This window comes from Tursiops truncatus, chromosome 4 (genome assembly GCF_011762595.2).
Source record: "Tursiops truncatus isolate mTurTru1 chromosome 4, mTurTru1.mat.Y, whole genome shotgun sequence".
NCBI lineage: Eukaryota > Metazoa > Chordata > Mammalia > Artiodactyla > Delphinidae > Tursiops > Tursiops truncatus.
The window spans coordinates 13,650,910-13,675,410 of NC_047037.1; the positions used below are offsets into that span (position 1 = coordinate 13,650,910).

At 39.5% G+C, this 24,501-nt stretch overlaps 1 protein-coding gene across 7 annotated transcripts in view; it reads right to left on the reverse strand.

Annotated features, from left to right (window-relative positions):
* The window catches only part of MME (membrane metalloendopeptidase), a 90,370-nt gene that overhangs the window by 47,000 nt on the left and 18,869 nt on the right, over positions 1-24,501 (reverse strand). For all 7 annotated transcript variants that reach the window (XM_073803693.1, XM_033855296.2, XM_019934134.3 and 4 more), the window contains 5 exons: positions 10,943-11,104; positions 9,903-9,983; positions 9,721-9,816; positions 9,483-9,601; positions 7,432-7,497 (listed from right to left, as the gene is read on the reverse strand). In XM_073803693.1, coding sequence (XP_073659794.1) covers positions 7,432-7,497; positions 9,483-9,601; positions 9,721-9,816; positions 9,903-9,983; positions 10,943-11,104 — 524 coding nt within the window. The remainder of the gene's footprint in view (positions 1-7,431; positions 7,498-9,482; positions 9,602-9,720; positions 9,817-9,902; positions 9,984-10,942; positions 11,105-24,501) is intronic.

Here is a 24,501-nt window from a genome sequence, read left to right on the forward strand (position 1 = left end):
ATTTTTTTTTTTTTTTAATGAGAATGCATTCTCGTGAGCTCCTCCAACACAAATCTGTGGGTTTTAGTTAATTCCAAAGCTGGCTGTCATTACTGTGAAATTTCTAAGATACCATAGATTTGAATATCAGCTTTCTTCTGAGAACTCAAATTCTTTCCATTTTATCTTCACACACATTTTAACTTTATGAAGATAAGCTATAAACTAGTTTTATTATTGACCTTTTATAGAATATATAAATACCTTATTCAAGTTCAGAGTGGCACTGAACCCAGGAAATTTAATACCACTTTCATAACATTGCTATTTAGCTATTATTTTCTATGAGCAGTTAAAATAAATTATGATCCCACCACATTCAAGTCCCAGCACCAGTTTGGTGACACGCAGATGACCGAATTAGGAAAGCCATACCACACAAGTTTGGGATCGATGGGTAGTCCTATGCTTCAAAGACTTGTCCACACAGGGTAAATATGAAGGAAAGCTGTAGAGTGCTTAACAATTCCACACTTTCAAGGGGCTTTTACAACCCTACTAGTTGATTATCAGTGAAAGGGGCACCCTTCTAGTCACTGTGAGTGCAAAGGCACATCTAAATTCACAGTGACTCATTAAGAGAATCAAACATAAAACTTATAGGGAAAATGAAAATATTTTATCAAGCAAGAACCTAAGTAAAATGTACAAAGTCATTATTAATTTGAAATTCAAGAAGACACCTTTAGATACTGGCATCCCATGACCTTTACTAAATGCTAAGTAAACAATTTCCCAGGGAGAGGGCTCTCTCTTTCAAGGATACCCAGCGACTGTGAGCCTGTCTCGCTGGCATCTCTATCCATGGATCTGCTACTCAATAGAACAAACTATTTTTCAGCCATGTGTCTGTATTAAAAACCAAATCACTAAGGTAACAGGGATAAAAGGATGTTTTTATGTATATTCTTGCCAACTCCATTCTTTTCCTATTAAAAAGTAATCAGAATTCTTGTTTCACTTTGAAGAAAACAAATATGTCTGAGTTCATACCTCATGGGACCAACTATTCCAAAGTACAAGCATGCAGTGCTTTGAATTAACTGCATTTCAAATCATATAAATTCATCTGCATTCAGCAGGGAATTACTACTGACTATGAAGGAAATGGTAATTAAAATTTTCCAGTATCAATCTACTGAGTTTTTTTTTTTACTCTATGGGATGCTTTTTCATTAATGAGGTGAGAAAACAATAATAAGAGTGTTCTCCTCCATTTCGTTGACTCTGCAAACTGGTTTTAACTCCAGTATCTTTATCCTTACAGATCTATTTAAAGACCATAGAATTTGGCAAGCAGAAGAACTTTGGAAAATGCTTCTAGTCTTCTGAGCTGGTAAAGTTTCCCAGAAAACTGGAAGCATATTATACCATGAACTTCTGAGATGCTTGAATATTTAATACACTTACATGGAATACACTACTTCCTTTAATGAGCTCCACTACCTGGCAACCTATTACAATGTGACTGATTAAAACATGTCTTAGTATCTTGATTATCTTTCCTGGCTTCCAAATTTATCTAGTAGCTGTCAGAACCCAGGCTTACTGCTGCTGTTAAACCCTTTCTACAAGATATGATTCTACCTTAAGGTATTGATTTTCTTCCTTGAGATACTTCTAGATTTTTAAAATGCCAAATAATAGCAATTGTCATAATTTGGCGAAAAAGTAATCAACACATATTTTAACATTTAAAAAGTACATTGGCCAGGATATTTTTTAAATCAGATGTCAATTTTTCTTTTCTGTCACTAAGAGAGCAACTAGTTATTACGATAAGGGTCAGAGGCAGCTAGCTACCTTTTTCGACAGTCGTAAGGTAGCCTAGTTGAAGCTTTGATACAGTGAATCCTTTATGTGACAAAACAAAAACAAAAACAAATGAAAAAACCCCCAAAACCTAAATGTCTATGTAGTCCTTCCTTTAAAAATAAAACACTGCAAATTCTAATGCTTATAATAGCAGGTTCAAAGACGCTAATTGGTTTTAAATGGTTGGGTAAAATCCCTAATTGCAGTTTTGTGAACTTTTAAATTACACACTATTGGTGAGATGATATTTACCGGTACCCAACACCATGAACTGTTACTCTAATTAGGACTATGTTCATATTGCAGGACCAGGCAATAATATTTATATATTGGCTCTGTTCAGAAGTTGGACTTCTCCTGCTTAGAAGAAAGCTGATATTTGTTAGAGTTGCCAAAGAGCAAGAGAGTGATGCCATTCCACTATTGTCCTTCATACTTGGTATCTTTGTTAATAAGTAACAGCAAGTGCCAGGGAGGAACAGAGAGCTCTCTGGACAGGTTGGCCAATATTTCTGTACCTTGGTGTGCCAACAGCTATGGACCAGGGGTTTCACTTTGAAAGTTTCTGTTCCGGGACACCTAGCTCTTACCAATTTTCTGCCCTTCCCTTTCCAAGACATAATGTGGAGCATGCAGTGACCGAAAAGTCACAGAACTGTCTTATTCCTAGCCACTGATGCCGGTGGTGTTATTTAATAGTGTTACACAGAAAAGTTTCCTGAGGGAACACACAGGGGCCCCCAGCAGGAGAGAGATATTTCCTCTCAGAAGGCTTGGGATTTTTTCCCACTTGAAGCAGCATGTCAGGGATCATGCAGCTGCCAGAACACAGAGGCTTACTCCCCAAAGAAGGGCACAGACACAGAGAATCCCGCAGCCATTCCTGGGGACAGGAAGTGAGAAACAGCCCCCAATCCTAGCAGGGCTCTGGAGTAGGAGAAACACAGGTTACAAGAGGATCCACTACGGACCAGCATGGGGACTGGTGGGGGCTTTCATCAAGTTATTAATGAGAGAGCCTGCAGATTCATATGAGAGAACTTATTGTGTAACTTCTAAGGTTTGTTGCATATGTTTGGGAAAGTGCATGTAGTTCTTTGTACAAACTGAGTTCAGTTGATCTAAAAAATTTGTTTTGTCATATCCAGGAAGTCTCAAGTTCAAAAGCTCCTTTAGGTTTTGTGGACTGGGTGAAACCTCCTGACTATTAGTCACCTGGTGCCCAGAAAGTACAAAATGAGGTCAGCCGCTTCCTTTGCAGGATCCGTTTTACCAAGTCAACCAAGCAGCAGTCACAGCAATCTTTTTAAAAACCAAATCAAATCACATCTAAATTATCCACCGACCCCTACCCCCAGTCATTCATCTTGTATCATATCATCCAGTTTTATTTCTTTTATAACACTATCTCCATTTATCTTGTTTCTTTAATTTATTTACTTGTTTCTTTATCATCTATCTCCTCCGATTAGAACATGAGTTCCATGTGAATAAGGACCATTTCTGCCTTGTTTCCTTGGTATCCTTACTGCCTAGAAAAGCATCTGTCACATAGTAGAAGCTCAATAAAAATAAAGTTAAATTGTAAGTATATTGAGTAAGTTTCCCTCACCTCCTATGTCATCAGATTTCTAATCGCAGTCCAAGTCCGGAGCAGTTTCTCTGAGCTTGTATTTTGGGTAAGTGGGCAAACAAAATCCTCTCTAGGTTTACCCTCAGTTCCAATACCTGCTCATCTAAAGGACTGCAAAACTCAGCTTATGCTCTTTCCAGAGCAGGTACAGCTTAGAGAATTTCCCTGGACTGTGTTTGAAAGAGGCCCCGGATCACCTCTTTTTTGGCTTCTAACCATTCTGGCCATATTCCAAGTCCTCTATCTTCATCCCTGAAATGTTTCCCTTTTTTTTTTTAATGAACATCAAATTTTTCTAAGCACTGTAAATTTCTTCATGACTCTGGCCTCCTCCACCCCTGCCAGGCCCCATAGCATTATACTATATAGCTTCTAATCTCCAACTCCTTTGTTACCTCCTAGGGCTCTCACTTGCTAGATCAGTGGTTTTCTCACTTTTCTTTTAGCCCTGAGATGCTCTGTTCAAATAATGTTTTGTTAATGTATAAATAAGTAAAATGAATCTTGAAGAACGTAAACATGAAGGTGTGGCTACACAGAGCACTGTCATTGGCACACACAAAGTGGTCCTTAGGTTCAGAAACCACTACCCTGGCTAATTTTACCTTTTCAGACAGACACAGAACATAAACATATCTGTGATCCAATTATGCTCAAATATTTTGGGTACCTAACCTGCAGATTCCTTATGAAGAAGGACAAGGCAGCAATCAGCCTTGAAAAGCTAAAGAGGTAGAGAAAGGGAAACTTTAAGAACAAATTCCAATTCATCCCCATAGAGTTCAGAGACTCTTCTGGAGGTGGTGATTTTTCAAGAAAATTAAGGTTGTCATTCCTTTCAGTGAATCAATAAGCGAGAGCTTTCTCACCTGAAGTAATTGGTTGGTTCCATTTTAAAACTCCATGAATGGGATGATTATTTTTTATGGGCAATATGTATCTTTCATATTGTTTTCCTAGCATGGAAATGTATACTCTTGTATGGGATAGGATTGTTTCAAATCTCACTACTTCTGTCCTTTGAGGTAGCAATGTGTCATTAAGTGATCTCTTCAGATAATCAGAATACCTCAGAAATAAGGTTCTATCTCTTTAACAAGAGACATCCAGCACGAGTGGCTCCTTGATGAACCCATTTTGAGAACAGTTTCGTCTGCCACGACATTTAGGAAGTTCTATTTATTTCCTGGGAAAGGACACTTTATACAACAAGGTGCCACACAGATAAATCCCAATTTTTAAAATAAATGTATGGATTTGTTCAGTATTTATATAGATGGCTATGTGGCCTTCTGCCTAATATTTGGCCTATAGAACACTGTGTTATTTTTTTTTTGTAACGTCTTTATTGGAGTATAGTTGCTTTACAATGGTGTGTTAGTTTCTGCTATATAACAAAGTGAATCAGCTATGCATATACATACATCCCCGTATCTCCTCCCTCTTGCGTCTCCCTCCCACCCTCCCTATCCCACCCCCCTAGGCGGTCACACAGCACCGAGCTGATCTCCCTGTGCTATGCGGCTGCTTCCCACTAGCTAGCTATTTTACATTTGGTAGGAACACTGTGTTATTAAATTTACATTATAAACTCCTGGAAAAAGAGTGTTTATGTAGTCTTGTTTGGCACCTTGTGTCATCCACATGAGCCGGCTTAATTCATAATTTTCAATGAGATTTGCTCTCCAGGTTTTTCTATAGAAATAGCACCATCTAGAAGGAAAAATAGATTGGGAACCAGGAGACAGGATCATGATGAGGAGGGCTATAGTAGATATTTCTCCTCATCTGCTCATAACAGAACCCTCTATTCTCTTTCCTCTTGGTGGAACTATTGATCAAGGGGTCTCCCTTCCTGAGCTGTAGAGATGGGTTGGCAGTACCAACTACCCAATCAGAGAGCCCAGTTCCCGGGACACAGTGATTGGTCAAGAGAAGGGCAGGTAGCTCAAGCAGGAACAATCAGAGCCCTTTCCTCAGAAACTGATAGGAATAAGAGAGATAGAATTTCTTTTTTCTGGATTGTAAGGCTGCCAGGGATCATCTCTGATGCTACAATGGAGAAAGCCTGCTAGAGAAGGACTCCAACACAGAAGAAAGTAGCACCTTGAGAACAGGAAAAGAGATAACATGGTTCAGTTGAACCCCTGGAACCAACCATGCCTGATTCATCCCTAGAACTTTACATTTAGGTGTGACAAACAGAAAACATTTTTTTTTTACAGAATTTAAGTTAGAGTAGGTTTCCATTGCTTACAATTAATGTTCCTGACACATAGATCTTCTAATCCATGACTTAAGCAAATCATTTTACTTATTTGGGTCTCTGTTTTCTCATTTGTAAAATGAGGGGTTGAACTAAATTCTCTGATGTCCCACTTAGCTCTTAAAGTCTGTGCATGAGTAACCTTAATTAGTAAGAAAACATACCATTCTGCCATGTAAAAACTACAAGAATAAATACCTTTGAGTTTCTATTGCCTTAAGGCCTGTTCTCTCTTTAGGAAGGAAAGTACAGAAAACAAAAAGGAACTGAGGTATTTAAGTTTAAAATAACCAGAGGAATACAATATGCATTTCTCAAAATATAATCTAATCTAAAATTAAAAAAAAAAAAAACAGCCACAGGTTAAACAAAATGCTTCCATATGACCCAAGCCTATGAAAGACAGCTCTAGATTATGACCTTTTCTCGATTATGAGATAGCGTTGAACATAAAATGCACAAATACACCATCATCTTAACAACAGGATCCTTTCCAAAAGAAAAAAAACAAAAAAGAAACTTTACCACATTAAATGTATACACTAACTGGTGGGTATACTTTGATATCAGGAATGTTAAAATACAAAAAAAAAAATACATCTTTTTAGGATTGGACAAATTTGCTATGTTTTTAGGACAAAATCCTAAATTTGAAAAACATCCTAGTTGATGACAATGAAAATGTAGTATAATGAGCCAAAATTCTTCACTCACCCTCAACTCTGCAATAGGAAGCAGCTAGACAGCTCATAAAGCCAATAGCTGCAAGCCACACAATACCTGTAATGAACTCAAATGTCCCATACCCATTTGACTGTGTTATTAACTGTGGACTTTTACAATACATCTTTTTCTTCATTTCAATGCTGTGTAGCTACTCAAAAAGATACTTTACAATGAACTTATTCCATGCTATTTTGAATTTAATAATGAGGCAAAATGCACACTCGGTATAAACATATAAAGCTAATAATTTTAATTAAGAAGTAATTTCAGCCACACCACCATCGTGACCCATCAGAATAATCAAAGGTAAACTTAACTTACTTCTGAGCTACAAAATAATGAGGAAAACATTTATGGAACCAACACCTTCCCCAAATACCTAATAATATATTACACTGCTAAGTTTATCATCTATGGTTCCTTTATATCAAGAAGCAAAAGCACATCAACACCAGCTTGAGGGAGGCAAGGCTGTGAGGCAAAGCGAAGCAGTTCTGTGCGGTATGATGAATGTTAGAATCAGAAGGTGACTGCAAAGGTTTGTCTGAACCCAGTGCCCCTATCTGGGTAGTCCTCTGAAAGTCAAATCACAAGGTTCTAGAAAAGTGCTGCAGAGTATGATGTGTCTGATACTGGACCATTCCCTGGTCCTCACTGGCACTGACCTAGACCATGATTAACCTGTTCATTTTTTAAATGATCAAATTTATAGAGAAAATAAAACATTTAAAATTGACTTTTCAAAATGGGTCACGTGACTTAAGTACTAAGGTCAAGACACGAACAAGGAATTTCAAGTTTCTTTGTTTCTTAGTTTAGAATATTCATTCAGTCAAAGGAAGCTCACTATTATGTGTGATTTTCAGTATCTGCCTGAGTGAAGGACATAGAGCGTTAAGTTTAAATTCTGTAGTTTCATTTTATTTTGTTGGATTTCTGTTTTTGTTTTTACCTCTTTATATATTCCAGTGCATTCATAGTAGTCTCTGGAAGGCAGGCCAAGTCGAGGCTGGTCAATCTATACAAAAATATGCGAAGAAGAAAATATTCAGTTGATATAGAACAGTTGGACAAATTACAAGCACGCCTATCTATGTATGAGCAAGATCCTAGTGTTCTAGCAAATGTAGAATAGATAGCTAGTGGGAAGCAGCCGCATAACACAGGGAGATCGGCTCGGTGCTTTGTGACCGCCTGGAGGGGTGGGATAGGGAGGGTAGGAGGGAGGGAGACGCAAGAGGGAGGGGATATGGGGATATTTGTATATGTATAGCTGATTCACTTTGTTATAAAGCAGAAACTAACACACCAGTGTAAAGCAATTATACTCCAATAAAGATGTTAAAAAAACAAAAAAGATCCTAGCATTCTTGTTCTTTATAAGGGTAACAAGCAGACACTGAGTGAATACATAGGAAATGGTTTCCACGCTACTGCTTCCAAGTGTTAAACTGATGGGTAGCTAGATAATCTGGAAGTCTGTGCTGCAGATATTTGAGAAAAACCAAAGAAATCTTGAACAAAAAAAAACCACACACGGGGAAGGATTTTTAATGCATAACAAAGGGGGAGGTGAACAAATACATGTTAGAATCTAGGACTAGGGAGCATTACACTTTTACAGGACATTTTGGCTTCCTGAGATTCTAATATGCTCCCTGAGGGACATTCTCTTCTACCCCCACCCTTAATTGGGACAGAAAAAAAAAAAAAAAAAAGGTGGAAAACCTCTATGGTAAGTCAAGAAATTCTAAGCTAGCAGAAATCTTGATTATTTTGAGATCCTCTACCCTAAGGGGATAGAGGAGATTCCTCCTCAGTTCTCTCCAAAGCTGTCCTGCTCAGGACGCCAGCAGACCCAGCTGCCAGCTGAGTGTGTGAAAGAGGTAACTCATCTCGGTTCTAGTGTGTCCAGTCCACCTTGGATACCTAGCAGAAACTTCTGGACACCTTGGATACCTAGCAAAAACTTGTGGACATACTCGCGGCTTTGTCAGAGTCCCTCTTACGCGCCGCACGGTAAGATGGATGAGGTAAACTAGAGCATTTATGGGTGAGAGTGAGAATCCTAGCAGCTGTAAAGGGCCAGGCCAATACAAAAGAAACAGAACCCAGAGGACTAGTAAGGAAAGAGCCAAAAGGCATCCCCACGGGAAGAGCCCTGCCCCTTCTTCAACCTCCTGACCCTCCTTAGGAAACCCCCTCATGGCGATCATGCAGGATACTGGCACTTGAGAGCCAAAGGAGAGAACGTAGGAAGAGAGAAAGGGGTCCACTGTAGGCAAGAGTTGGGTTCAGTCTCTTTCATGATTTTAATAAAAATGACTATAAAGATTTATGCAACAGTGACATAATTATGCTTCTGTGACCTGCAACTTTTGGTTAGTTTCTTTTACAGGAGACTAAACAAAAGTCCCTAGATGTTTCACTCTATTCCGAACATACTCAGTTAAGTAAATCTTGTCCTAGGTAAACCTAAATGAGTGGCTTACACTTTAAAAAAATCAAATAAAGCCACTTAAAAAGAATGGGATTCTGTTTACCTTAATTGAGAAAAAAGTACAGACATCCTTTAGCAAGAACCAAAATTGTGTTAAAAATCCCATTTCTATGATCTTTTTGGAATCAATTAGGAATTTCTAATTTCTGACCTGTATTACTTATGTAAACCAGACCATGCTCCTTTCATGAACATACAGAGAAATCAGGTGCTTTTTCTAAACAGGAGAGACCTGGAGTCTTTCCTTTCTTATCATTTGTTTTTATAAAGGGAGAGGTATCTAAAACAAAGGTAGCAGGAAGGAGAGTTGAATGTCTAAACCACAGCATCAAGAAAACACTTTCAAAATTGGGAATCCAGGCATCTGTCCTTGAACTTATTACCACCTTGCTCATGCAATTCAAATGAGAATATGCATTATTTCTAAATATCAATAACAACAATGTGTGTGGAAGTTTTACTGCAATTTAAAGTAACTTTGGCTGTTGGCCACACAAACTTACATGAATTACATGGTTCATAGAGTTTTTATCATCAGTGCCAACAAAGAAATTAATAATGACTTTTTTCCCATATTTAGAATTCAGCTGTGCAATAGATTTCTCAGCTGTCCAAGAAGAGCCTAAAGCAATGAAAGGTGAAGTATATCATTAGATGCTTTAGTGCATTAATATGATACTGTAATAATAACAGATTTTATATGGAAATAATTCTTTTTTAAAAGAAGGAAAATTGCCTTACCATATGTTTGGTTCCAGTTTTCTGTCACTACTGGCCAATCATATATATCTGGTAACAGTCTGAGTAGAGGAACTCCGCCTCTGCTATCAATAGCAGCTTTTGAAAATAATGAATATAAATATATTATGAAGACTATGCATATTTTGGCACACTCCTAATGAAATAAAATACAGAGCACTTACATTCATTTATACAAGATCTATACAGTGTTTTTGCTTTCTGCACTGCTACTATGTCTTCAGTTTTGGGTTCCTGAAGGACATCTGAAATAGGGTATTGATAAAACACATCAGTATAATTGCTTATTTGCAGCTGCAATTAACATTTTCAATGCAGGGTTGGTAAAAAAAAAACTTTTGTACATATGTTCACACATCTCCCATTCCAAAACCCTATAGGAAAAACCAAACCCCTTACACCAGATCATTATTCCTGGTGCAGAACTGAGAGTTAGTTTCGTCACCCAGCTTAGCTTTTTGTGTGTGTGTGTGTGTGTGTGTGTGTGTGTGTGTGTGTGAACAGTGATGTTCCATAGAGAAGTTACTTTTTGGAAATGGACATTAAAAAGAAAACAAATACTACAGAGGAATTTGGAATTTAATGTGATAGTCTTCTTGATGGTTTGAAAATAACTGTCTTTGTGTGATAGTACTGTCCATGCTCCAGATGAAATGAATGTACTGTTCTTCTTGTTTGGATATTAGAAAATAGCGAATTTTTTTTTTTTTTTTTTTTTTACAAAGTAACTTCTAAAAGAGGAGAACAGAGAACGGAGGATAGCAAAGGACTAGACACTGCTTTCTCAACTTCCCAGGGAGAGTGTCTTAACTGGGTTAGAACAGATATACCTACTCTGGGAAGGCAAATCTCAGTAACATCTCACAGTGACCTCAACACAGGGCCAGGGTAGAAAGAACATGCAGGTGGTGTTTACTGGCAATAATTTAATTTCTTCTGTAAAATGGCATAAAGGTCCCATCTCCAGGGATAATAGAGCTTTATCGTGTGTACCTACAAATGAAAGCAGGAATGCTAAGAGATACCAACATACCCATTTCAGCGTCTACCACCCTCAGAGTGACTCAGCGGTGGTCCACAAACCTTGGAGGGATTATCGACTTTAGTCTTTTGCGATACTCCCTGTAATCGCTAAGAGCTGTATCTTAAGAAATGGATATATTAAGAGAGAAATCTTTGATGCATAGACACAAACTCCACTAACCTTTCAAAATGACTTCTAATTCATCCCTTAGAATGTCAAAGTTACTGTAACGGGAGCTGGTCTCAGGAATGACGTTGCGTTTCAACCAGCCTCCGCAGGCGTATTTGAAAAAGTCTGTACAAGGCTCAGCAGTGGCATCCATGTTCTGGATCAGTCGAGCGGCTGAAAGACCAGAGAAAGGATAAGATAAAATGAAGGGTGCATTTTTGTAAGTTTGGAAGGGGAAAAAAGAGACACATTGCTTCTTTATGATCTAGTCAACCAGACTGATGCTCCTCTTTTTACTTGTGTAACCGTGGATTCAGGTAGAATGACGAATATTATCTGTGTATAGTCCTCCTTCCTTTACTGTAGTTGGTTGGTTTTATTCTTGAGAGGTCTGGGTCCTCCTATCCTATATCTCACCCCCTCCTTTAAATAACTGAGCTTCTTGCTAGTTCCTATGTCAGATGAAAAAATGAATGCAGGGCTTCCCTGGTGGCTCAGTGGTTGAGAGTCTGCCTGCCGATGCAGGGGACACGGGTTCGTGCCCCGGTCCGGGAAGATCCCACATGCCGCGGAGCGGCTGGGCCCGTGAGCCATGGCCGCTGAGCCTGCGCGTCCAGAGCCTGTGCTCCGCAACGGGAGAGACCACAACAGAGAGAGGCCCGCGTACCGCAAAAAAAAAAAAAAAAAAGAATAAAGGTCTGCCTTAGCCGTCCTGGGCCTGGAGTCACTCTTCACTCTGATAACTTGGGCTGCTGACTCCGCTCTTCAAGGTGCTGTGACCTTTGAATGTCTAGGAGGCTGGCTCCAAGGCATGTGGGATTGTTAATGGATTTTATCGTTTTAGTAAAGATCTGAAGCTACAGTGATTGCTTCTTGTACTTCGCTTACAAAATTTTTGCAATTCAAATTTGATATCCGCTCTGCATTTGTCTATGTAGAGTCTGTCATTATAAGATTAGCTGTAAGCTTGTTAGTTTTTCTTATGTCCACTATTTTATCTTTGAGATTTATGACGAAAGTGCAAATCAACCAACACTGAGTATTTACAGTGTGCAAAACACTGACTGTGGTGGGTGTGGCAATTGACAGAAAGATGTATAAAATCTTCATAAAGTATTACCACTGAAGAGAAGAATATTACGCACAGGAGGCTCAATGCCCACAACTTCGACACCTGGAATAGTGAGGAAACCCTTCCACTGCCCTCCCCTCGTTCTTTCTCATACAAGTGGAACTGTTTCGCAAGGAAAACAAAAGAGCAATTGAGAATTCATCTGCATCAAGAGAGTATAAATTCTCAAGTGAGCTCCTGAAAATACTTCACTTTCTGAATAAATAAGTTAATTAAACACTTTTAAGAATTGCTGAGCTCTGTGGAATTTTCCAACTTGGAATGGTAAATCTGTCTTTCAGCTGAGCCTCGAGCCCCCGCTTCTGGACACGTTTGCCTGGCTGTCATCTCAGGTTCCATCTCTTTAAGACTAAACTCTCTGGGCTGCCTCCAAACCAGTCCTCTCTGGACGTTCATACTTTGGTCTACAGCACAATCGTTATCACAGCCTTCGGTGTTTGAAATCTCGAGTAAAATTCTGTATTTCTTGCTCTCCCTTGGGCTTATCAGTAACTCTTTTGCCTCTTTTCTATACTCTTTAGATGATCAGTTTTACATCTTCATCCCTTTTGACCAGAACTCATCTAACTACTCCTCTTGCTAGTATTGTCTCCCTACTTTTATACATATGTCGAGCATCGTTCACAGATTAAACTTCACCAAATACCCTTTTGCTCTGGCCACTCCCTTGCTCAAAAATGTCAGTGGCTTGACGTTGCCCAGGTTAAATTACAAACTCTTTAACTTGGCTAATCAAAAGTCTCTACCTTCTCTTTTTTTTTCCTCTCTGAGTTTTCATACAAACTCTGCTCCAGCCAGATGGGCTATAACTCCACGTGCCACAAACACTCCTGTGCTTCTCTACCTCATGCCTTTGTTTCTCTCCCCCTCACCCCACCCTTTTAACTCCTCCTCCCATTCTTTCCAAATTCTACCCACTATTCAAGGTTCATCTTATGTCCCATCTCTTCCTGAAGCTCCCATGACTCCAAACTTTAGGGAAAACTTCTTTCTCTGAACTCCTGAGAGCTCACTGCCTCACTCAGTCTTAAAGAGGCTTTAGATGAGGCTACTTTGAATTTCTCAGGTGAATACCTACTGTGTCTTCCTAACCATTCTGTTGATGAACTTAACCTCTTTGTAATCCCATCACCTAGCACTTCAGTAAAAGTCATGCAGTTAAGTTTATGTGTGATGACATTACTGAATCATCAGTGAGCCTCTTCTTCCCTCCTCCTACACGCCCCCCTCCCCAGCTCCTGCAGGTCAGACCAGCTCTCATTTCACAGCCTCCAGAGTCCATCCATCCTTCCAGGTCCCAGTTTCTATTCTTTCTTGGGCCCTCCTCTCTCAGGCTCTATTCATGCCCTTTCAACCAAACTATGGCCCCGGGTCTCTCCCCACCCCATTCATCCTGTGTGTCAGTCAGATTCACATTGTCCTGTCATTTCAGTACGCTATTTTCCACTTCCAAGTTTTCAGTATAATCCTCTTGCATTCATAATAAAATCCAGAGTCACAGCACATTCTAACTATGAACTATAGTTCTGAACTATTCTACTTCACTATACCTAGTGAAGCTTCTTTCACTACTTTCTAACATGAGCCATCTGCCCCAATTTAATGAATGTATTCATTTTCTGCTATGAAACACCTTACAGTTCTCTGCTTCTGTAACTTTGACCATAATTCAGGTATATTCAAGGCCCAGTTCAAATTCTCCTTCTTCATGAAGGATCGTCCTTACAAAGCCCATATCGGCTGACATCACATTCATTTTTTTGTTGGAAAATCCATTGTCTCTTCACCGGGACTGTGGTTCCAGTAAAGGAGGAGATACATTTTCCAGTTTTCTCTCAGGGCCTAACGTTGTGCTCAGTAAAGACTTGTCAGTAAAATTTCTAACTTGAAACCTCAAGTAAAGAGTAAGAAATTGACCTTAAAAAGGTAGAGAGAAAATGCAAATCCCTTGCACTTTGAAGGAAATGAAGATTAGATGACAGGGGAAGTAAAAATAAAGACCCTAAAGAACAGAAGATTATCGTGTAGAGTGAAAAACCAGAAAATTGGAGCCTGAAAGAACTGCTACCTAAAGACATTCTAAGCACACATTTTTAGCAATTTTATATAACTCTTGTCTTTTAACATACTTTTAAAAATGTAAGCTGAATGTTGTAAAGGCAACTGCCATTTTGGGAGCACTTCTATTTTCCTCTCTTCTCTGAGGAAATGGATGGTTTATGTCCTAACACCACAAAGAGCCAAAAACTCCTATTTGGGAGAGCAGCAAACAAGTAACGAGCAAGTAGAACGAACAGGGAGAGGAATGAACAAGTCTCACTGCCTCTCTGGAAGTACCACCTGCCTTGCCTGAAAAGGACGAGCAGTGGCTGCAGTTCCATGCTCATGAGCGCAAGTCCACTGCCACGTTCTTGCAGCCCTACTTCCCACATCTCCCATAATGGAAAAAGTTGATCCTTTCCCTCTTAGGTTGAATTGCTCACTTGATACCCAGTTACACTACTTACATCTGGACAACAAACCAAAGAAGCAGCATTCAAGCAATTTGTGAGGGATGTGAAGACAAGAGAGGGAGAGGCAGCTCTGCCAACCCCTTCTATGCCACTTTGAGCAGAGAGCTCATCTGAGCACAGGCGCTTCCAATCACTTCAAAGAGAGCTCTGCTCTGATGAATATTTTGGGGCCATGGGCCAAGGCAAGTCATGGGCTAGCACTTTTATGCTGGGGCCTTGATCAACCTTCCTTTAATCTCTTATCATGGGTTTGATTCTCGTTTTGCACCTTATCCTCTGGACCCCCTCTGTGCTGACTTTTCTTTGAAGTTGGCGGTAGACTCATGGGTAGACGGGCCATAGGAAACAGACGCACCACTGTCAAACTGGTTAAAATTGGTTTTATATTTTGCACGTTGAATTACTCAACCTCTCCACATAGACACACCTGGGCTCTTCAGATGTTTCCTTATCTGTGGGTTTCTGACATCTGAGTAAACAAATGTGGTTTAAAAACAAATAAAATTATTTCACCTTAGTAAGCAGACATAAAAAATGATGTAGTAAAGGCCAATGTATTGGCGTGGAATGCTGTTGACCAGATGTTTATAAAGTGAAAGAAAGTGTATATTACGATTTTTAAAAATCTGTATAGACAAAGAAAGTCTAAAAGGCCTTTACAGCAGTTATATCTGGGTGGAGGGATTATGAGTGTGTTTAATTTTGTTTTATTTGCTTATCATTATTTTCCAATTTGTATTAGATGAACATGTGTTGCTTTTGCAGTAAGAAAAAAGTTTGTTTTTAATTCAAGAAAATAGTCACATAAAGACAAGAAAAGTAATCTATTAGTAATGAGCTTACTTCTTATGAATGACAATTCTGAATGTTCTACGCTGATAATAAGTGGCACATCATTTTTTTCCCAACTAATCTTCTTGTAACATTTCCCCAACTTATTTGATCATAGGAATTTAAAAACAAGCTCAACTACCATCTGGGATGTTATTAATTACTGTATTCATTACCAGGGTCTATTGTGAGGGTATGGATTAGGACATGCTGTATACGCTGAGAAAGTGTTTGGAGTGCTTAAATCAGGCAGACTTGTTTTGAATCCCTGAGCTTTCCCACTTCTTTGTTGTACGAGAATAAGTAGTTTCCCCAAGATCAAGCAGCTAGTAAATGATGGAAACCCAGGACTTGCACTTAGGTGTGCGTGGCTCCAAGCTCACCCTCTCCCCTCCACACTTTGGCTACATTAGGTGGGAGTGTGTGAGAAGCAGTGAGCATGCTCCATTGCTTTCTCCTCCTCCACTCTTTCCCAATTAGCCTTTATTCTCCCCTTGCCACGCCCCCTTCTTTACTTTGTCTGCTCCCTGCCTTTCTGTCGCCACAGCGTCCCTCCCTCCTCAGTGTCAGCCTTATCACCAGCAACTAGTGCTGAGTCCACGGAAGAAGAAAGCATCAGAATTTGGAGTCTGTAGTGGCCGGGAAGAAAGGGTAAAAAACAGATGAATTCTTCACAGTGGGGCAAACAGACAGGAAAGTGGCATGGAGGCGTTTCGTACTCAAAGGCACACCCCGAAGTGCATCTTCTTGAGGTGGACACGTAGCAGGGTTCTTGCCTAACCTTCCTCTGGATAGAACAGGATGGATGATGGAGGGTGAAAATTCTCAGTGATATGTTGTACAGCAGTATTTTTCAACCCTGGCTAACCATGTGAATCACCTTAGAAGCCTTTAAACATACAGATGCCAAGGATAGATCCCTGATCACTTAAATCAGAATCTTTGAGGTGGTCTAGGCATTTTTTAAGGCTTCCTCAGTGATTCTAATGTCCATCCAGGGGAGAACTATCAGATTAGACAATAGAGAAACACGGAAAATGAAAACAGGGGAATCTAATATCAGGAAGTAAAGACGGTCCCATACTTAGATGAATCAGGCCTATTTCTTCTTGCCTTTCCAGTCTGTAAGTACAAATGGGCCCATGTCATGACAACCCATATTTCTAAGTACAATTGTCCCTTCTGAGTCCCTGGCACAGGATGGCAGGGAGCCACACGTGTGTCTCCTGTACAAGTCCACTCTCCTCAGGTCTCCACTCTCTATACTGGCTTTACCTCTACTACCTCCTGCCCCAGACCCCATCCATAACCTCTGGGGTTGGAGCCCTGTGATACAGGGAGAATGCCTCTCTTCCATCATCATTGTCCTAGAGGAGTTCCCAGGAGGGCTCATGGTGCCTCCAGGTGAAGAGCTCTCTTAGATTTTATCTCCATACCTCCCTCTCCCAAGAACCACAAGGACCAATGGGCCTGGTTTGGGGGAAGACTGCAACAGCAAAAGCTGAACTATATTCAGAATCACTTCTCTGATGGGAAAGGCTTTATTCAAGGGACATTTTTGTTGAGCTTGACTTTTTATTCCTCTGAGATGAGCTCTCTCTATCTTAGGAGGCTCCTGGCCCTCTCAGGCAACAGACCAGAGACACAACCACTCTACTCATTGCCAGACATGATTAGACATGGCAGAATTCCAGATACACTGGAAACCTGCTACATGTCTACCTCAAGAAGGGGCAATCCTTGGCCTGTCTTTGAATGCCAATGGCTTCCAATGTCACATGATCCCCCTTTCTTATCTATATGCCATGCTTTCCAACAGCATCAATAGCTTGCTAACTGAAAATAGAATTTTAGGCACTATACACAAGAAATATTTCTATGTTGATACATGTACATTCCACAGAGGCTACTTTTCTGGTGCTGTGTGTGTGAATGTTCATGTGTGTTTTAAAGAGATTTCTGCATGTGTCAAGTAATCCTGGGGAAACTCTCAGTAAAATAATGAAAATCTCAAATAAATATGATTGCCACAAGCAGCAAATGAATAAAGTGGATAGCATGAACCTCTCTGCTCGCACTTAATTGTGGGTTTAAGTTTATTTAACGTGGATCCCTACTTAGTAGATCACTGATGCTTTCCCATGCGAATGGATTAACAGGAATTATGAATAGGGCTGCTTCTCGTTATTTGATGGGTTTTGTTCTAAAGTCAACACTAACATTGAATTAACAAATACTGAATCATTGACCTTTGGAAAATAGTGTTAGGTTCCTGTGAGCCTCTGATCACACAGTATTTTCATCAACTGATCAATACATAATCTTGTTTTATGTCTGTTTCTGTTTAATTTCTGATTTAATATATATCATCGATTCATTAACATTGAAGTCACAGCCAATAGCACTACAACTCATACCTGAATGAGGCTTATTCAACACATGTCTTTTCTCTGTAAGGCACATCACAGCCTTCTTGCACTTAGGAACACTAGACAGCACTTCAGCTCTAGGCTTGGGGGCCATTTTAAACAGTTAAATCACTAACAAAAAGCACAGAATATGTGAAAAACGTGGCACTAAATAGACTGAGAGAAGGACCCTTGTTTACAGTCTCCTTGTTGGACCTCAGCTGGGTACATGTGTGCAGAGTGATGGAAATCTTTCATCAATCTGTGTATGTCTGTAAATGACCTCGAAAGCACCGTGAGTATTGATTTGGGGGTAACAAATAAATTTTAGCCAGTAGGCGAATTAGCAAATAGGAAATCTGTAAATGATTAGGATTGACTACACTTTTGTCCATTTTTTCTTTGAGGCTTTTAAAAAATATCCAGGAAAATGTGCACAAGAAGCAACAATATCAAGTGGGAATGGTTTCAAATCACTTCTTTCTCAATTACTACTGTATTTTTCAAAAAGTCCTGGCCACTATATATTTTGGTGTTGAACATTTTAAATAGGCCAGGCATCTATTTATAACATATATGCCACATATCTGGCTTGGTGGCACAATTTCTTCACTGATGGTTCTTGCCCTGCATAAGTAAGGTTTAAGGAAGCCTTTATGAGCAAAACTGTTTTCAGCTCTGTTCTCTCCCAATCGGCCTACGCCCTTGGTTTTTTGCTCCCAAAACATTTTCGCCCAACATTTTCATTTTGGTATCTTAAAAATCACTGTAATCATCAGCCTGGCTTATGACTGCTATGGAAGTGTCCAGAAGAGGTCAGAGAAATGCTGGGGCACCCAGGAGCAAATGCTCCTGTGAAGGCCTTAGGACATTCATTTCTGACCCAAACTCCTATCCTAAATGTTTGCTTTATTAATAGATACCAAGCTTGATATTACTTACTAGGCAATTTTTGACAATTTAAAAATCTCCTTTGACAACATTCTGAAAGTATTGCTGACCTCATTCCCCGCTGCCACCCTCCTCCCACCATCCCCTGACCAAAATTAAGGCAGAGTCAGAACGTTTTGAAAGAACACAAGGAAAATGCAATGTAATCACAATGGGTCACAAAGGACTCCATTCAGAAGGCAACAATGTGGAAACTAGAATCTGGGGGACCATTCCTAAAGAGAAAACGACTGAATATTAGCAAGCACACCAACTAATACTTATAAAACCAAACAGTTTTCATTACAAACATTCTGGATTCTTGCAAAATCCAATCCTCCCTTTTAAACGAAATCCCTGTTTCAAATTGCTTTTGCGATATCTTGGTTGAAGAAAGGTTGGGGGGAAGAATGGGAGGGAACACCCAATGCTGGATGTAATCAGGACTGCTAGTTAATCATTTAGTCAAACACTCCCTGTCAGCCACTGGGTAAGTTCCAGCTAAGCCAAGGTCAAGTCTTGCACTAGCCCAATTGGTCAGCACCAAGAAAAGTCATCTCTATATAACTGTGCAGAAATTATCTGTGTATTTACACAGGTAGATTTGAGGCAAGTTCCAAGATAGTGAATTTTTTCTGTAGAGCTGCAATTCTCAGGAAAGGAGACCTATTTTTTGTGTTTTAGCTTGAGGAGTAGTTTATAATTGTATTTCATGTACACATGTGACCAATTTACCTTGAACGCATAAGCACAAACGCACACTCACACCCACATACACATAGGCACAAGCTATACATAGTTAACCTGGAATCCAGTTGCTATCAGATTTACAGATAAACTCACTGTCAGATTTATAGGCAAAATGTAAACTATAGGATTTTCATTAGGGTTCAGCCAAAGATGCTTATGTAATAATAATAATAACAAGTCAATGTTTGACCTGTGTCAGGCGCCAAGTGCTTACTTCACGCGAGTCAATTTTCTAAATTCCTTGACTTTGTTTATCATTTAAACTGTATATGGTAACAATATTTTTGTCCCCACTTTCTAGCTATAGAAATTGATGGTAAGGAATCTGTATCCAAAGTCACACAGTTGGTAAGTAGCAAAACTGAAGTTTATCCTCAAGCAGTCTGGTGGCCAAAGCCTAGGCTCTTAACTATGATGTTAAACTGCTTCTCTGGTTTTGATTATATTTCTTCCTTATGATATCTTCCCATTGCTCTATAAATAGGACATGTTACCTCTGTTTTAAGGAAACCTAGGCATAGAGTGGTTACATGCCCAAAGCCACCAATATGACTTTAGATAGAGTCTAGGTCTAATTTTAAACTGATGTTTTTCTACAGTATCATCCTTCTGTAACTCCAAATAGCATTAAAAAAATTTTGGAAGCTCCACAGAGAGAGAATCCAAATTAAATTATGTAGCAATCACTGTCTTTCTGATGCCCAATTAAGATTTTATTGCTCCATAACATGAGCATAGCTACATAAACTTTTTCACCTCATCTGACCCTAGCACTTGTTGAGATAATTACAGAAATCTCAAGTCTAATGGACCTACAGTAATAATCTTTAGTTGGCTCTCCCCAAACTAGTGAAATTCTTCAGCCTTATCTCATAGCCCATTTAAATGAATGGCTCACAGCCAAGAGAGGACATTCAATAATTTTCCAGTAGGGATTCCTCCAAAATTGACAACCAGAAACATTCTGTGAACAAATGGAAGCCCTGAAACTGTGTTACAGTTAAGTTAAAGTGTCGTAAGTCTAAAAATAAATTTTCTTTTTCAAGTCCAATTTGCATTTTAAATCCAAAAAGAGTCTTTGCTGGCAAAAAGCTATTAGAGATTATACTGCAATTTAAATACAATATATCACTTAAAATAAGTTATCAAGGCTGTGTGTTGATTATAATGTTAATGAATAATAATGTTCCTTTTTTAAGGAAAGATATAGAAGGTTATGAAAAGGCTACACTGTTCCCTAAGTAACTCTCATCAGTTAGATCCCAAGCTTCCTGGACACTGGTGGATGTTTCTGAAGAGGAAGCAATGAAATTACATACCCATGTTTCTCCCATTTAAACATTTTGCAATTTTGGATCACATTGTTGAACAGAAATGATCAGTCCAACTTCAGTAATACGTAATTACTGAGAGTAACTCAAAACATTCTGCCTTTGCATCAATTTTGGTTAGGGCGTGGTACAAGAAGATCATAGCAAAAGGATTAGCTGGGTCACTGGTGCTGTAGAATGCTACCTCAAACGAGGTCAAAATTGTAAAAACAAAAAAAAAACTCTTCTCCAGTGGGCACTATGAAATTTAGTATGTATTAACAAACTAGGCATTTAGTTGACACAAGGTGGTATTAGGCTCCACATGTTTATATTTTTTTAATGAATATGTATCTCTGTTCTATTATAGAAGACCCAGAGGGTTATGCTAAATCATTTGTCTTCTCCAAAAAGATTTTTTTCCCTGTGGACCATGAAAAGACTCTGAAACTTTTCATTTCATTTCAACAACGATTTTTGAGTACCCCTACATGTCTGACACTATTGGGATCTGAATATATGTCATGGCGAATAAACAGATATAATCCCTGCCCTCACAGAATTTGCAGGTCTTCCTCTGACACAAGACTGTTTCTTTTATGATGCATATGAACTCCTATAGTGTAACTATATCTAGAAATGAAGGGTTGTTATGCTCTGTTCTCATTTCCAATTCCTGAACTTATGTAGTATTCAGTTGACAAGTAAAGCTCCTATTTTATGTAACTTAGAGGTAAGGAGTCACTTGCAGTGTGCATCTATAAATAAGCTTATTATGCGTGTATGTGTGAGCTGACCAGGAGTCTGAATGAGCGTACTATGAGTGAAGCAACCTGGGATAGAGGAACCTTCGAGGACGATGGTCAAAAACCAGCAGCACTTAGCCAAACAGAGACACTCAAGGGAAGGCGAGCACAGGGCCTCATTAAAGGAGAGCAGAGATGAGTTACTGAGAAGGAAGAAGCTCTGAGAGAACTGGAATTGGAAAAGAAAGCCCAGACTAATGGAGATTTTGGTCGCAGGGAGCTGGAAATGCTTACCTGAGTAGGAGATTAGTTGAAAAATCTCCCTGAAACAGGAAAATAGTGGGAAAGAGAAATGCATACAGAAACTGTTTCCTTGTTGACCCAGTTCTAGCTTAGGAGGGTAGAATTAACTAGGTAAATTAAACAACCAAGGAAGAGAGTAATTGACTTTACTGCTAGCAAAGGAGATAGATCAGACAGAAAAGAGTTTGAGAGGGAGATACAGAACTGAGAAATCTAATTTACGTATGTGAGACAAAGCCCGAATGAGACCACTTCTTTGCTGCTGTATTTGTGTATCAGGTGCCCTAACAAACACCTTGCCTAGACAACATTGGTTTTGTGACCAAGATAAGGAACCTGACAGAATAAATATAAAAAATAAATTAAATATTCATTTATGCAACCAATATTTATTGACAACTTACTATGTGCCATGCACCTTGCTAGCTGCTGGAAACAGAGTGATAAGTAAGATAGAAATAGTTATTACAGGGGCAAAACTAGACATTGCACAACTAACTACAAGTGAGACGTGAGTCATGGGTAAGCATACAGGATGTGCTGGGAGCGAAAGAGTTAGCTAGGCAAAGATGGAAGAGGGAAGCCATTTCATTCCTTCATTCATTCAACAGATATGTGAGTCAGGAACAGAGTTGTGGTCCAGGCAGAGAAGGTGAGTGACAGCCTTGATAAAAGAGGCAACCGAAAGAGGACTGGAGTGTAGAGCGGCTCTCTGTGAGTGTGGAAAGATAGGCCATTCTCAGAAGGAAGGACACAGGATAGATAAAGAATGAAGAGCTAGATCCCCAGGGCCTCAGAATCCCAGGAGGAACCCTACCTGTCTTTGATTGGTGGAAAGAGACCTGTGGGAACTAATAGTCAGGGGCTTGGCCTTTGTCACCCTGTCCAGTTTAGGAAAGAGATCTGATCATGGGAAGAAAGATTTACTCTTGCTGAGCTTGCAGGAAACAGCCAGCCTTGTCCTAGAAGTCCTTATCTTGGGCATCTAATAGAAGCGGGTCCTTTCATCCTCAATCTATCTGTATGGCTGGTCAAAAAGTTCCAAATCATCTCTTCAACACATGCCCTTGCCAAGTCAACTTAGGCTTTCAGGAGCCCTAGTTTGGACAAGGTGTCCCCATGAATCTAGACAGAGTTCTCGTGGATTGCAGATGTTAAGCTGCGGGACGACCTCTTCTGTAAGGTTCATACATCATGGCATCATTCGTATGACTGTATGGCTAGGTGAGAGATGGAGCCTTAGACCATCAACCATGAAATAAGTTATCAGTATGAGATGTGCAGTTTCTAAGAAATAGCTCAAAGTATATTACCAGGTAATCCGCAGAATATAAAAACAATGATAATTATAGGTACACCCTCTACCCACAGCAACGATTCTAATTCCAACACCTTGCACAATGACTAGTTCATAACAGACACTCCAAAAGAATCCTTCATTCTCAGTTAAGTCTTCTGTTAGGAAATTATCACCACCTGTTATTTAAAAGCCATACTTTTACTTTATCAGATCTTAAAATATTTTGATACTGGTTTCTTATGCCTGTTACTACACTCGAATAAAAATGGCTTTTATTGTTCATTTAAAGTCGGATAGGCAGTATCTGAAAAATTTTGAACTTTCAACACTTAATTAGATTTTCTTATATTTAAATAAAACAAGACAAAGAACTGATTCCTCCCTCCTTAAGTTTTTAAAATTAATAGGTGTGGTTGGCTGATGGTTGAGGGAAAAGCCGGATCCTTGGCTTTCTGTGTTGGCATATAACATTAGTGAGCTGTTTCTTCCTCAGCAAATGAAGAAACATTTTTCTTCCATATAAAATGTGTGTCATGTACATAAACTGGGCTCAGGTAGAAGCAGTCTGAGCCAATCCAGTGAGACTGAATCTTATTTTAGATAGACCACAAGGAATCAGCAACAGAGGAAGTTCCTGGCTAAGAGCAATGGAGAGAAGCTACACAGGGACAAGGAACTGCAGGCAGCTGTGACGAGGGGGCTGTACCCAGCAGACAGTGTGGTGATCCAAGAAAGTTCTTCAGGCAAAAGGCAATGAGGTTAAGAATTAAGCTGGGTTTCAGTCCCAGAAGACGGGGAAGAAAAAGCAGAAACTCAATTTCCATAGCTAGGGAATGAGCCAGAAGTGAGGTCCCAGGGGACAAGGTAGGAACCCACTCACTACAGCTGGGGTCAGAGGCAGCTCACCAGACGTGAGACTGACTGGAGATGGAACCAGAGTCGCTGACCTTGTTCTTAGTAAGGGCCTGGGCCTGCAAAGGGGCTGATCCTGCAACAAGGGCCTTCATGGAACTCAACCAGTTCGTCAGCTTTGCAAATCCTCCCACTTCTTTTCTTTGTTTTAATTTTATTACATAGTTGTTGAAATACATCATGTAAAGTTGCATAGTATCTATAGCTGCTAACTTATATTCTCTTTTAAAGATTCATATTTGCATGGATACGAGTTTAAGGAGACTTTCAAGGTTTCACTTGTGCCATTTCTTCTCAACACATTGTCATTTCCTTGCTACAGAATATTATATACACCGGGCTTTGAGAAATATTCTGTTCAGTTAATGACTTTTCATATATTGCTTTTTTATTTGATTCACTTAAATATAATTAAATTATTTCTCTGAACAAATAC